General features: G+C 42.7%; 2 protein-coding genes across 2 annotated transcripts; one reads left to right on the top strand and one right to left on the bottom strand.

The window, feature by feature from the left end:
* The first annotated feature begins 1,018 nt into the window (after window positions 1-1,018).
* tac3a (tachykinin precursor 3a) lies at window positions 1,019-3,249 on the top strand. The gene is made up of 7 exons (XM_062541311.1): window positions 1,019-1,125; window positions 1,731-1,846; window positions 1,955-2,054; window positions 2,177-2,206; window positions 2,349-2,402; window positions 2,568-2,637; window positions 2,980-3,249. Exons 2-7 carry the CDS (start codon window positions 1,745-1,747, stop codon window positions 2,996-2,998), a joined length of 375 nt encoding a protein of 124 aa, XP_062397295.1. The 5' UTR covers window positions 1,019-1,125; window positions 1,731-1,744; the 3' UTR covers window positions 2,999-3,249.
* A 220-nt stretch (window positions 3,250-3,469) lies between these two features.
* c1galt1la (core 1 synthase, glycoprotein-N-acetylgalactosamine 3-beta-galactosyltransferase 1, like a) lies at window positions 3,470-12,173 on the bottom strand. The gene is made up of 4 exons (XM_062541310.1): window positions 11,869-12,173; window positions 10,375-10,645; window positions 9,122-9,786; window positions 3,470-6,832 (listed from the first exon to the last, which is right to left on the bottom strand). Exons 2-4 carry the CDS (start codon window positions 10,613-10,615, stop codon window positions 6,449-6,451), a joined length of 1,290 nt encoding a protein of 429 aa, XP_062397294.1. The 5' UTR covers window positions 10,616-10,645; window positions 11,869-12,173; the 3' UTR covers window positions 3,470-6,448.
* Window positions 12,174-12,393: the final 220 nt, after the last annotated feature.

Genomic DNA, 12,393 nt, shown 5'->3' on the forward strand with positions numbered 1-12,393 from the left:
ATGAAAGATTGTCTATCGAGACATCTGTGATGGCTGTCAGAATCACTTAGGTGGATATTTAGCGGTGAGAAAAGCAATTTTCCCTGCAGTAGTGTACGACCAGTCATGGAGCACCCAATTATCTATCCACAAGACAGACACGAGACTGTGCTGTGCCCTTACTACTATGTCCAAAATCAATTTGCATTCCTCATGAATATTCTTCCATATCCTATGTGAACTCTTACTGACGTGATACTAAAACACTGTTATTTGGATAAGACATAATTTTGCATTTGTCACACAAGTGTAAATTCTGACAATCGTGATGTCCATGACACAAATGTCTGAGCCTGTCTTACAGAGATAGTGATGACAGGGTGATGATGTGTAAGAGGGTAATTGCCCTTTCCACCTTCCCAGGGTGGACCTTGACAAATGGATGCCCCCTGCTAATCAACTCAGTGTAGCCTGTCAGATGGCTCTTCAAGATGGTCATGTATGCTTTGAAAGGCTGATCCAGATGCTATCTTTCAAATTACTTCCTCAAAAGATTCCATAGTCTTTAGTATCTGGAAATAAGCTGTTTACAAGGGCAAAGAACCTACTTAGCTGAAAGAGGACTGCAAATAGATTAACTGCAAATGTAGGGAGTCAACAAAGCTGACATTTGGAGAGATGTTGTTCCAGAGTGTTAAATGATCCAAAAGTAAGAGGACATGTGTCTGTTCGAAGGTTGAATATTCAGACCCATCCACAGTTGCACACTAATGCTAAAGTTACTCAGTTTATGTTTAAAGTTCATTATATCAGATGAATGTCTGAAAGGGTGCATATTTTTATGATATGCCATAGTATAATCAGCATTACGCATGTCTCCTTTTAGGGGAAGGCGAACACCTTTGATGTCAAGACGGTGACTGCGTGGTCAGTGATGATGATGGGCATAAAGCCTCAAACCACACCTACACCACAACGTCTGATTGGACTTACGCAGATCCGCGCTCATCATTTAACAATAAGGGGTGAGACACCTCATTCTTCCAACCTACTCGCTCTATTGCACCCAAAGCAGGATTAGAGCGCTGAACTTCGCTAAAGCGCCCAGCTCTCCACTGGATCTATTCCATAGTGTTATCACCTCAGGTAGGCACCAGTATAGAATTGCGCACTGGTTTCACACCGTCGCAGTTTGCTCCGAATGTTGGTTTATGTAGCACTAAATAGTTTATGTTGCTGTACAGAGTAATACAAGAACGGCTCAAAATGGATCCATAGTTTACCCATGGTAGTGCTAAACAAGTTCTGAGGTGTTGCTCTTGCATTGAAATATGTTATTCGTTAAAATTCTACCGGATAAATTCACAACCAGTATTAAATTGCTTCGGAGTTATATATAGTTGTCTATTTTCACTCAAACCAGTATTGTGGGAAATATGTTATTAGTGCTAGAAAACAGTTGTTTTAAAGTAAACTTTTCAGTAATTCTACGCAGGTTATAGGTGTGAATATCACCGTCCTCTGCATTTTGCTCCATAAAACTTGAAACCGTTTTGACGCATTGAGCGCGCATCTGGCACCCGAGTCAAAAAACCAAAACAGAAATGCTGCAATTAGCTCAAGTTAATGTTTTGCAAAATATTAATCCAGGGTCTTTATTCGAATCACTTCTCTGTTGCAGCCGATTGCCAACTAAATGGAGGACGCCTTTATCTTTCGGTTCTTGTTGTGTTTTGATTGTATTTTTGTAGGTACCCATTTGAAGATGATTCGAGGATTACTGCTGGTGGTATTTTTTCTCGTCACTGATCCCCCCTTCTGTCAGTCAAGCTGCATAGAGGTCGAGGCACAGAGACCGAGTTCCGATGTGAGTTATGTGAAACGGATGCTATATTCTTTCTAAATTTTACAAAGTTATGCTTGTCGCGAGTGTTTCTCCGTTTGACTCTAATGTCAATGACTGCTCATTCAACAGGACGCTCCAAGCTTTCGCAACCCTCCGCGGGAGTTATTGAAGAGATATAACGACTTAGACTATGACAGCTTCGTGGGTTTAATGGGTCGTAGGAGCACCGGTGAGTGTCCCCGTTAATGGTCATAAAAATAACTGTAGGGGACAGCATATAAGCAACCAGTTTTAACGGCGTAGAATAACAAAACAGGACATCTCTTATTACCCCCCCCCCCCTTCCTCTAGACACTGAAGAAATACCATCCCCACTCAAAAGTAAGATGGCTCAAGCTTTGTCAAAAATGATTAAATCAATCATGTGCTTTCCTGGAGGCAAACATCTGATGGTCTATATTGATAGTCATCGACATATCTGGGTGCGCGTCTGTCTCACGTGTCATGTTTTATATTGTTATAGGAGAAATGCATGATATTTTTGTTGGACTAATGGGTCGCAGGAGTTCTGACACAGGTATGTGTTTAAATTGGAATGAGTAGCCTAGCGTAATCTCAACAATTAGCCTACTGACATTGTTGGAAAATTCCTGATATGCCTGTCAAGAAATTTGTCATCTACATCATTTAATGATAAAAGTACACCCAAAAGGGGTTGTTCAATCACTGTCTGCACTTACAGGAACCGGACGTCCCTGGAGAAAGGACTACCCAGGAACAAGAGGCATCTTCTTCAGCAAATGCAAGCAGAGGTGAGAGACGATACCCGCTTTATGAAAGGCATAAATCGCCCGTGGTCTGTGTCTAATTATACGGATTGGGCTTCTTGCTCGCTGCTGTAAACGGGAAAGATCTGTTTCATTACGGCCATATGAGACAATGATTATATAAAAGATGATTTCCCTTGTAGCTAGTTTACCTACCTTCTAAAGCGACCATTAACAACTTAATGATGATGTATCAACCATATAAAGTGACTTTCTTATTAAAATTAACTTAAATCATATTACACTAACATGTTCTTTCCTTTCCTGATATTGTAGGCCTAATGCCAAATTATGTAAGAAAGATTGGGTTATGCGGTTCTTTTGCAGGTTTCGTCGTGGATTATAGTCCTGCATTTGCTGCCAAGGAGCCATCTTCAATATTAAGGCAACATCTTTTCAAGACATGCTTTCATGTAAAAAGAAAAAAAACATTTCTTCTACAGAAACACTGCAAAGGCATACCTTTATGTAATTATGAAAAAGATGATTTATACATTGAAACATACTGTGACAAACCAACATAGTTTGTATATTTGCAGATACACTCTCCACTTGCTGTTTGCTTTTTTGATTGTATGTATTTACCACTGTTTTAATTTATTCCCCAGACCTATTCTGAATTGACCTATTTTTTGTAAATAAACACTATTTAATTTACTGTTGTGGTTATTAACTACCGTGTGGGTCTAAGCCTTTACTGTGCAACTCACAACATCCATCATCAAACCAACAAATAACAGTTTAGGTGATTAATCACAGTCGGTTTGAGCCTTGTAGCACACAATGTTTTTCATTATTCACATTTAAACCAGCAAAACACAGAACCAACAGAGTTTATTGTAATAAAGTGACAACAAAATAACAAGGATACAAACTCTATTAAGTAAAACACCAGGTGTTATCCTTCCAGCTATTTAAGCATGAAATCACAGTGTCTCTAGAGAAGTGGATTTTTACAGAGATTGAGGCAGTCTCTCCACAGCATACAGTGCCACGGTGAATTTCAGGCATGACTAAATGTCACTATTGAGCTCCATCTAGGGGTACCAGATAGTTCTGGAAATGCCAAGCTCAGTCTTTTTGTTCATACCCAGGTTACAACCAAATTCTCTCATCCTCAAACACTCACTGTTTGTCACTGTAATTATTTCCTTTATAGAAAAATAGGCTGCTAGAATCTGTGTTTAATCTTCAAAACTCCCCAACCGTAAAGCCAACCGTTAACTGTTCACAACAGTAACCATCGACAACGGAAGAGAGACATCCTTCTGTTCCTATTAACATAACAAAATGACATTCAACAGTAACTTCTGTCTAGGCAATGCCCATAAAACTGAGAGATGACTGCTTGACCAAGGAGAAGCCCAAAACTGTTCTACACACAGGTCCGTAAACTATACAAGCAGTCCAAGGAGGAAAGATGTTGGTGTCATGACCACTCTCATTCTGGCTCACGAGAAAGAAGAAATCATCTACCGGTACAATAACGTTGCATAGATGTAATATGGTCATACAAAATAATTATCTTTAAGGTGAATGGGGACAGGACAACAGAACAACAATATTCAGTATCCACAAATGCATTATGTGTATTCAATCACTTCAAAACAAAGCCATAATGCCATAACTACCATATGTTTATAATTATTGGTATTGGTAAATGAAATACTGCCAGGAAAATAAGGTCTGACATATTTGATATGATGACAATAACATTCCTTATAATTGTATATAATACAATTTCTCACATCAATGTTACATCTAAGGCCTCCATTTGTTCTGCTGATTGGATGGCTGGATCCATAACACATCATCAACGCATCAGTCCCAATATTATTACTCCGAAATCTACTTGATCTCCTGTCAAATATGTGTGCTAGACATGCACAACTGTGTCAGAAAGAGAACTGTGTCTTAACCGGGAGGGTTTAGATCGGCAGGCTGGGTCTGGTACACTACAATGCCAGCTGATTGAACATTTGACAATGCTATGTAAAACTCCTGACACCTGAACAAAATGTAGCAATAGCTAATACACAATAACTGGTCCACCCTGTAAGAGAGCCTGTAGCTTTGCCTTGGTTATTCACTCAGATATGCACTGTCTAACCAAAACTGTATGTAAACACTTATAACACATTCTTCAATGTGTAATCGTTAAGCTGATTTAGGAAACACATGCAATTGATATAATATATTCAAGGCATTACCATCTGAACTCGATAAGCTCACATTTTTCATGGTGAAAGCCACACAACTGAAAACACACCAATCAGAATTGCAGAATTGAAAAGAGAAATTAAATTCATCATCATTCATCAAGTGCTCATATGTGGGATTATTATGATAAAGCTGAACAATGAGTGCAGCAAAATGTGTAGTGTGCCATTTCACGACTGCATACATTTTCAATGTAATTTGCATTGCTGTAACTGGTGTGTGTGTGTGTGTTATACTGAACGGTAAATGTGTATGATACGATATAACATTTGGACTTTGGTCTCATTGTCTTTTCTTTCCAATTCCATAGTAGAATAGAAAAGAATAGAATATATACTTTTTTGATCACACACACACAGTGAGGTGAATCACACACTAACCCGGAGCAGTGAGCTGCCTGCCCAACCAGCAGCGCTCGGGGAGCAGTGAGGGGTTAGGTGCCTTGCTCAAGGGCACTTCAGCCATGGTGGACTGGTCGGGGATCAACCGGCAACCCTCCGGTTACAAGCCCGAAGCCCTAACCAGTACACCACGGCTGCCCCTTAGTAATGGGTGACATCAGTACTTGCGGAATTATGTTTGTGTTTTGGTGGATTTAACAAAAAGGGGAAATCTGGAGATAGGCAGACAAATGAAGAGAGAAAAATGCTCAACAATAGTAGTCAATATGGTCATCATCAACCACACCAAGGAGTGGAAATTCAAACCCGGGGCATGCTAAAATGTCATAAATTAGGATAACATTAGTTTGCATCATACCTGATTTTAACCTGGAAGCTAGAGAGCATGTCAGTGCGAGTGTCGTTTTGAAAATGTGTAGGTAGTTTTGAGAAAATTATGGACTGTTTCTGAAAATGTGTCTCAGCAATGGAGAAAAAAACTGTGAGTCAGTAGTTGGGCAATAATCAGTGCAAAGAGCTCCATCATGGTGAATTATCATCTGCTCCGATGGACAATTTAGTGTCTGATATTGCCATTACCATTCCTTTCACACACGTTTGCCAAAGACATGTGAGGTAATAGCACTGACCTCTACTGAAATGATTCCAGACCGGGTCATTAAGACTCTGGTGAAAGAAGGTATCAGTGACTGAAATACCTCGATATATAAAACTCAACTGTGTTACACATTCAACTGAAACACCTCAAGACGTGAAATAATGACACAAAAAAGCCACAGCTTAATGTGGCCATCTTCTAAGGGCTGAAATCAACTGTGACATTCACCATGACGTGCACTCTCCTGTTTTCCCTGCAAGTAATCGAAATGGTAGATTGGTTTTAAAGAATAGAAAACAAGCCACTCTGTGTAAGATGTCCAACTCAAAGTAGCAAAAGAAGCAATCATCACCTTCCAAGGACACAGAGATGGTCAGTGCAAAAAAATAGCCATTCATCTCTGCACAGGCATACCAGCGGCCTCCCACAGCACATGAAAGCTGCATTACAGTATGTGCCTCTCCATTCTTCACTGCAGGAGCACTGATGTGGACCTACTAATTACAAATTCCCTTTCAAATGAAATTGCAAAACACACGCACACGGCAGCACATAAAGACTCTCCCCAGGGGGAGGTTTACTGTTTGGAACTTGTGTTCACAGGTTCAGTCCTGTTGTTGTTGTTGTTGTTGTTGCTGGGCGGATGTTCACCCGGCGCTCCCTTCGCCACGGGCAGCCTGTCCGCCGGTGGCCCTGGTTGCCCCTGGGTGACGGCGTTCGCTGGACCTGGCCTCTTTTCCGCGGAGTGGGCCTCGAGACCAGGGTCCATCGCCGCCGCCGGCGCTCCCGCCTCGACCCTCTCGGTCTGGGTGGCCCCGGCCACCACCTCGGGCACCGGGGGCCGGTAGCGGTGCCTGTAGCCGAAGGGCCGCAGATGGTAGGTGTAGTACTCCAGAATGTACATCAGCACGTTGTCCACATAGTGGAACGAGACGGCCAAGTCGGAGCAGCACTGGGGACCCTGCAGAGAGACACAGAGAGTCAGAGAAACAGAGCGTCAACAGTACGAAAGTGTGGAAACTACAGTAGACAAGCTGAACATATCTCACTAGCACACAATTGAGGAGCTCAAGCACAGAGTTAGAATAGAATAGAATAGAATAGAATATATACTTTTTCGATCCCGTGAGGGAAATTCAGTTCTCTGCATTTAACCCAATTTAACCGAATTAGTGAACACACAGCACACAGTGAATACACAGTGAGGTGAATCACACAACCCAGAGCAGTGAGCTGCCTGCCCAACCAGCGGCGCTCGGGGAGCAGTGAGGGGTTAGGTGCCTTGCTCAAGGGCACTTCAGCCGTGGACTGGTCGGGGATCGAACCGGCAACCTTCAGGTCACAAGCCTGAAGCCCTAACCAATAAGCCACGGCTGTCAGTTTCATTCAGTGCAAGATAGTGGTACGCTGGGGGAACAGGTATTCAGGCTTGAAGCTGATTTATGCTTCTGCGGTGAATCGACGGTGTAGCCTGCAGAGCCCTCTGCATCACCGTGTACAAGCCCTCGTCCTACAAGCTCCAAGCCTGACGTGCACCTCCAAAAAATGTGACTTTGTGTTGAGGCGATGCAGACCGCAAGGACTGATTTGTCAACACGGCATGTGTGTTGATAGCCAGCTGCTTCAAGTAGCCTACTGTGGGTAGTTTGCTAGTTTGCGGACATAAGCTTTGCAAATAATTCAGATATATTTTGGCTACAATGACAGGGTTATCCGATTGTAAAGTATCGATTTATGAGTAACGCTTGAAATCAGCACTTTGCCAGCAAGCAATACTTTGTGAGGAAAGTCACTTGCAAACATACCGTAATTTCCAGACTATTAGCCGCAACTTATTCATTGATTTTGCAAGATTTCTTCAGCAATGAGGTTAATACAGGGGGGCAGTTAATATGGTGTTGTTATTATGGTTTTGTTTCTTTCAACTTGCATGAAACACTGTCCTGCGGCTTATATGCAGGAAATTACTGTAACATAAACTGGCTGGCAGACACCTAACAAATAACCTCAGACTTGTTTTCTGGTTACAATGACTAAGTCATTGGTATATACTGTGTCCATTTCTTGAACATTTACAAAATCTAAACAAACAAATAACATTAACATTTTAGCACGGCAGTCTACAGTATGTTCGCCATTCTGACTACCATTTTGGTGGTGAGTGACGCAGACACAGGAAACACAGTTCACAAGGTTCACGGCGCCGTTGAGACAACAGTGTCTCTGGGCGGAGTGGACGGACGCAGAAGCATAAATCATCCGTTACATTTCTCATGCCTACATTATCTTTACTTCCCAGCACATGATTCCTGACTCATACACTTCAAGTGGCAGTGCACAATGCGCTAATAATCAAAGCGCAAAATACTGCTTGAAATTGTTGAAAGCAAAATGCAATCATTGCCGTCTGTCCCTACAATCATTTGCACGTTTAATTGATCTGCATACAAATGCAAAGACAGTGAAGAGCGCCAGCGTGTACGTAATTATCCAACACACTTTCCACTCTCATCTCAAATTGTTTCTATTTACATAATACATTCATGTGTACAATTCATGGTTGAGCCTATGACAGAACCCAGATGATATTGGGTATTTTTTTCCATTATGCCACAAGATCCCTGTACAAATGGGTCCTCATGCAATATAGAGCTGTATAAGAGATGTAAATCAGGTTCATCTCCTTGGGCCTTCCCCAAACAATCTGTCATCAGGTAATTAACACAAGATGACTTTATTCTGATGTGAAGATATCAGCCGCATCCAAAAGTGCTGAAGTAAGTTGCAAGCTGGCTGGCTGTACGGTACACGCTGCCTTTTCCTGTGCTGACTACAGAGTGCGTCACCTTCAGAGTCAGGTCTCACTTCTGCACATTCTCAGTTTACCGTCATAGTCTGGTAGTTACATAATATCTGATAAACATCTGGGGCAGTGGACAAAAGAAACACAATACCAGCATTCAGTGCCCGCTTGAAGCTTTAAACACAATTCATTCACCGTGATTCATTTTCAATTAAGTCACATGAAATTGTCTGTAAGCAAATGAAAACCTTGAGGATACTTACCCGTAATTTCCCAACTATTAGCCGTGGCTTATACATTGATTTTGCTAAATTTCTTCACTTGTGAGGCTAATTCAAGGAGGCAGTTAATATGGTGTTAATATGGTTATGTTTCTTTTAACTTGCATATAACACTGTCATTGCTCATACACAATGCGGCTTATATGCTGGAAATTACTGTACTTGCCTCTACAATGGGGTAGAAGCAGTAGTTCCAGTACCAAAAGCTTTTATGGAACTTCCCCGTCAGGTGGTGCTCAGGGACAAATGGGTGGAACGTTTCCCGGTGAAGCGTGTCCCTGGAGTCACCCGCCAACACGCCCATCTTCTCCATGCACTGGCCCAAGGCCAGGTCCTCCACCGAGGTGGTGTGCGTGCACACCTTAGTGCGGAAGCCCTCCACGAAGCGCCGCAGGGCCTCCTTGCTCAGCACGTAGCCCGCTCCCCCGCTCATGTAGCCCTGCTTGGCGTACGGCTTGAAGCGCTTCCCGAAGTAGATGGGCTCCTCGGGCGTGTGGTTGGACAGCACCCAGCGCAGGTTGTCCACCACCACGAAGGTGTCGTCGTCGGCCTTGAGGAACCAGTCGGCCTCGTCGGCGTGGTTCTCCAGGACGTAGTGGAATGCCTTGATGGTCTTCCAGTAGAGCTGGTCGCGGCCCTCCCCCGTGCCCAGACCGACGGCCGGGAGGTCCGGGTCCGCCTCGGAGCTCATGAAGAGCAGAACGTTGCAGTGGCGGCTCCACGTGGCCTTGACGTGACGGGCCTTGGTCTGAAGGTTGCTGGGACCGGTCATCACCCAGCACAGAATGCGCACCTTCTTAAACAGCTCGTCTGCAACAAGGCTGTCTTCACCTACATAGAAAACAGGAAAGGATTAAAGCAAAACTAAACATCAGCCAAACCACATGTGCAACACATCATCACAATCGCCCAAATCACAGTTTTTTTTCTTTCTTTAATCAAATTAAGTTTCCTTATGAGATTGCAGTCATTGCATTGTTTTTCCATTTCATTGTTCCTGTTTCTCATTTAGGTTCATAGGTTCACAGCTTTGCACTACACTTCACACTACATTTGTAATGCAAGTTTCTGTGTCATCTTGGTTACACCCTTCTCACATCCGTTGCCTATAAACTGTTGACAGAGCAATAGTCAAACATTGAATCATACACATACAGTAGCACATACAAAGGCATAATCATCATCCTTATCAGTAACCTTTTATGAAAATCAATGTTTACCTATGTATGAAACAAGTATGAGTATGAAACAAACCTAATCAGATGTGCTGCTAGCTAAATCAGACAAATGTGCCACCTAGGTGGATAATGCTAAGTAATTTAACACCATATTCACTGAACGGCTACGAATCAACTGTGTGTGTGAGAGACGTGTGTGAGAATAGTCTTAAGTGGCATGTCACAGGACTGTGTAGCCTACCTTTCTCATGAGGGTGTCCCAGGCTAACCAGAGCTGCTCCATCCACCTTCCAGTCTTTGCTGCTGCCACCGCCTTCCCTCGCCGCTACCCCAATCTCTGGCCCACTCCCCTGGGCTCCTTGGCGCGCTGTGAAGCTCCGCTCAAACCAGGCCTGCCGTAGAAAGAAGTACAGGGTGCAGGAGCCCACGATGAACCCCAGGAAGAAGGCACATCGCGAGCTAAGGCTCTTCATGACACCCATCACCAGACCCTCTGTTTAGTCACTGCATGCCTACGGAGAGAATACACAAGGAGTGAAAGAATGCGAAAGCTGAGCAAGTGTGACACACAGTAGGACTGCACTTGGAACTATGTCTACTGTAAAACAATGAGTTTTCTATTTGGCAGTGGTATTTAAACAATGGGTAGGAATTGTTATACACCCACACAGTTTCCCTTTGCAAAATGGGTGTTATCCTTGATAGCTTGTTTGAATAGTAGTCACCTGACCTTCAATTGGAATTGCCAAAAAAATGGCATTATTTTAATTTAATGGCATTAATTTAATTATATAGATTGTGTTACTGGGTCTAAAATGTTTTTGTGCACTTGACATGAGTTCTCTCAGATATGGAACCATCTGATTTGACGCGAATTTTGAGCGGCTGGGTTAATATTTGTTGAATACGACCTCTGATTGTGGGTAAAAGGTGCACATTTAATAGACTAATGCCCCTCACTATTCCGCAATACCTCTGCAACAACAAGGCTTAGTACTTTTAAGAGTGTTATCTGGCCATCTCGGTTCACTAATGAATCTAAATGGTATTTAAAAGGTTAACCCAGGGCAAGAATAGGGTTCTCTTTGTCCAGTAGCCTAGGCTATGCATGAGACCGCTAGGTTGTCTCATATCGCAACATAGATCTCAGTTTTCAGATCTCAGTCACAACACATTTTACTCAAGTAGCGTTGACATTTTTATAAAAGAAGTAGGCTCGAAGAAAGCCAACGTTCATAGGCCGACATTTATCAATAAAATAAGATACCAATAAGCTTTCCTCCAAATCTTCGTTCGTAGCCAACATGCAATAGCCTATTAAAATGCGTTAAACATTTCGAACAACACATTGAAGCACATCACCTTCTACGTGATACATAGTTGCAGTCAATAGGCTACAACTGTAATCATGAACTTTACTTTAGGCTACTATCTAAGAAGAATGTGTTTACATCCTATTATTGTTATTAGGCAGCCAAACATAACATAATATAATATAACATAACAGGCTGGTGGTTGCTGTTAGTCTTTTCTGCCGCAGCGTTTGATTTGATCAAAATGTCTAAATAGTCTGACAGACACACGCACGCTCTAACGATTAGCGGGTAGACCATTTCACCTCTGTAGCCAGTAGGCTATCAACTGACACTGAGTTACTACAGCAAAACGCACCAGTTGAAATATCTAAAGGGCTCTTGTCTTGAGAACGGAGAACAGGCTACGTCAGGTGACCTACCGGGTTGATCATGCGAGGTTTCACACAGTGCTATCCAATGTCCAGGTTTTGTACAGGTCAATACGAAAATGTGGCACTGTTGTCGCGCTAATTTCGCTGGTATCATTCTTCATAGACATCCATGGAAATAGTTCCGTGTTCTCTTTGTGATAACGGATTTCACCACGAGACATTCTGGAGCTATACCTTGGCCTAACGCTGTTAATCGTTAACATAGCACGTGCACAGTCTGCACACTATGCAATACACCGAGCAAGGCCTAACATTTCACATTCAACATCAACAATTCCGTGCAAAATGCTCAAATAAGATTATCACTCTTGTCTGCTTGCCAGAGTCTGTACTGGCCATTTGATTGGAGGAGCTGACATTCACTCTCTTTAAGTCCCTCCCTTTAAGGATGCCAAATGAAGATTCCGTCTGCTCGGCTACAGTGGGTCTGCGCAACATTGTGACTTTCGTTTACTTTGTTTCATTTCAGGCTACCAAATGTTATAGCACAGTTTGACTTGACGGCACTATAAT

The sequence above is a fragment of the Sardina pilchardus genome, chromosome 7 (genome assembly GCF_963854185.1).
Source record: "Sardina pilchardus chromosome 7, fSarPil1.1, whole genome shotgun sequence".
In the NCBI taxonomy this organism is placed as follows: Eukaryota; Metazoa; Chordata; class Actinopteri; order Clupeiformes; family Clupeidae; genus Sardina; species Sardina pilchardus.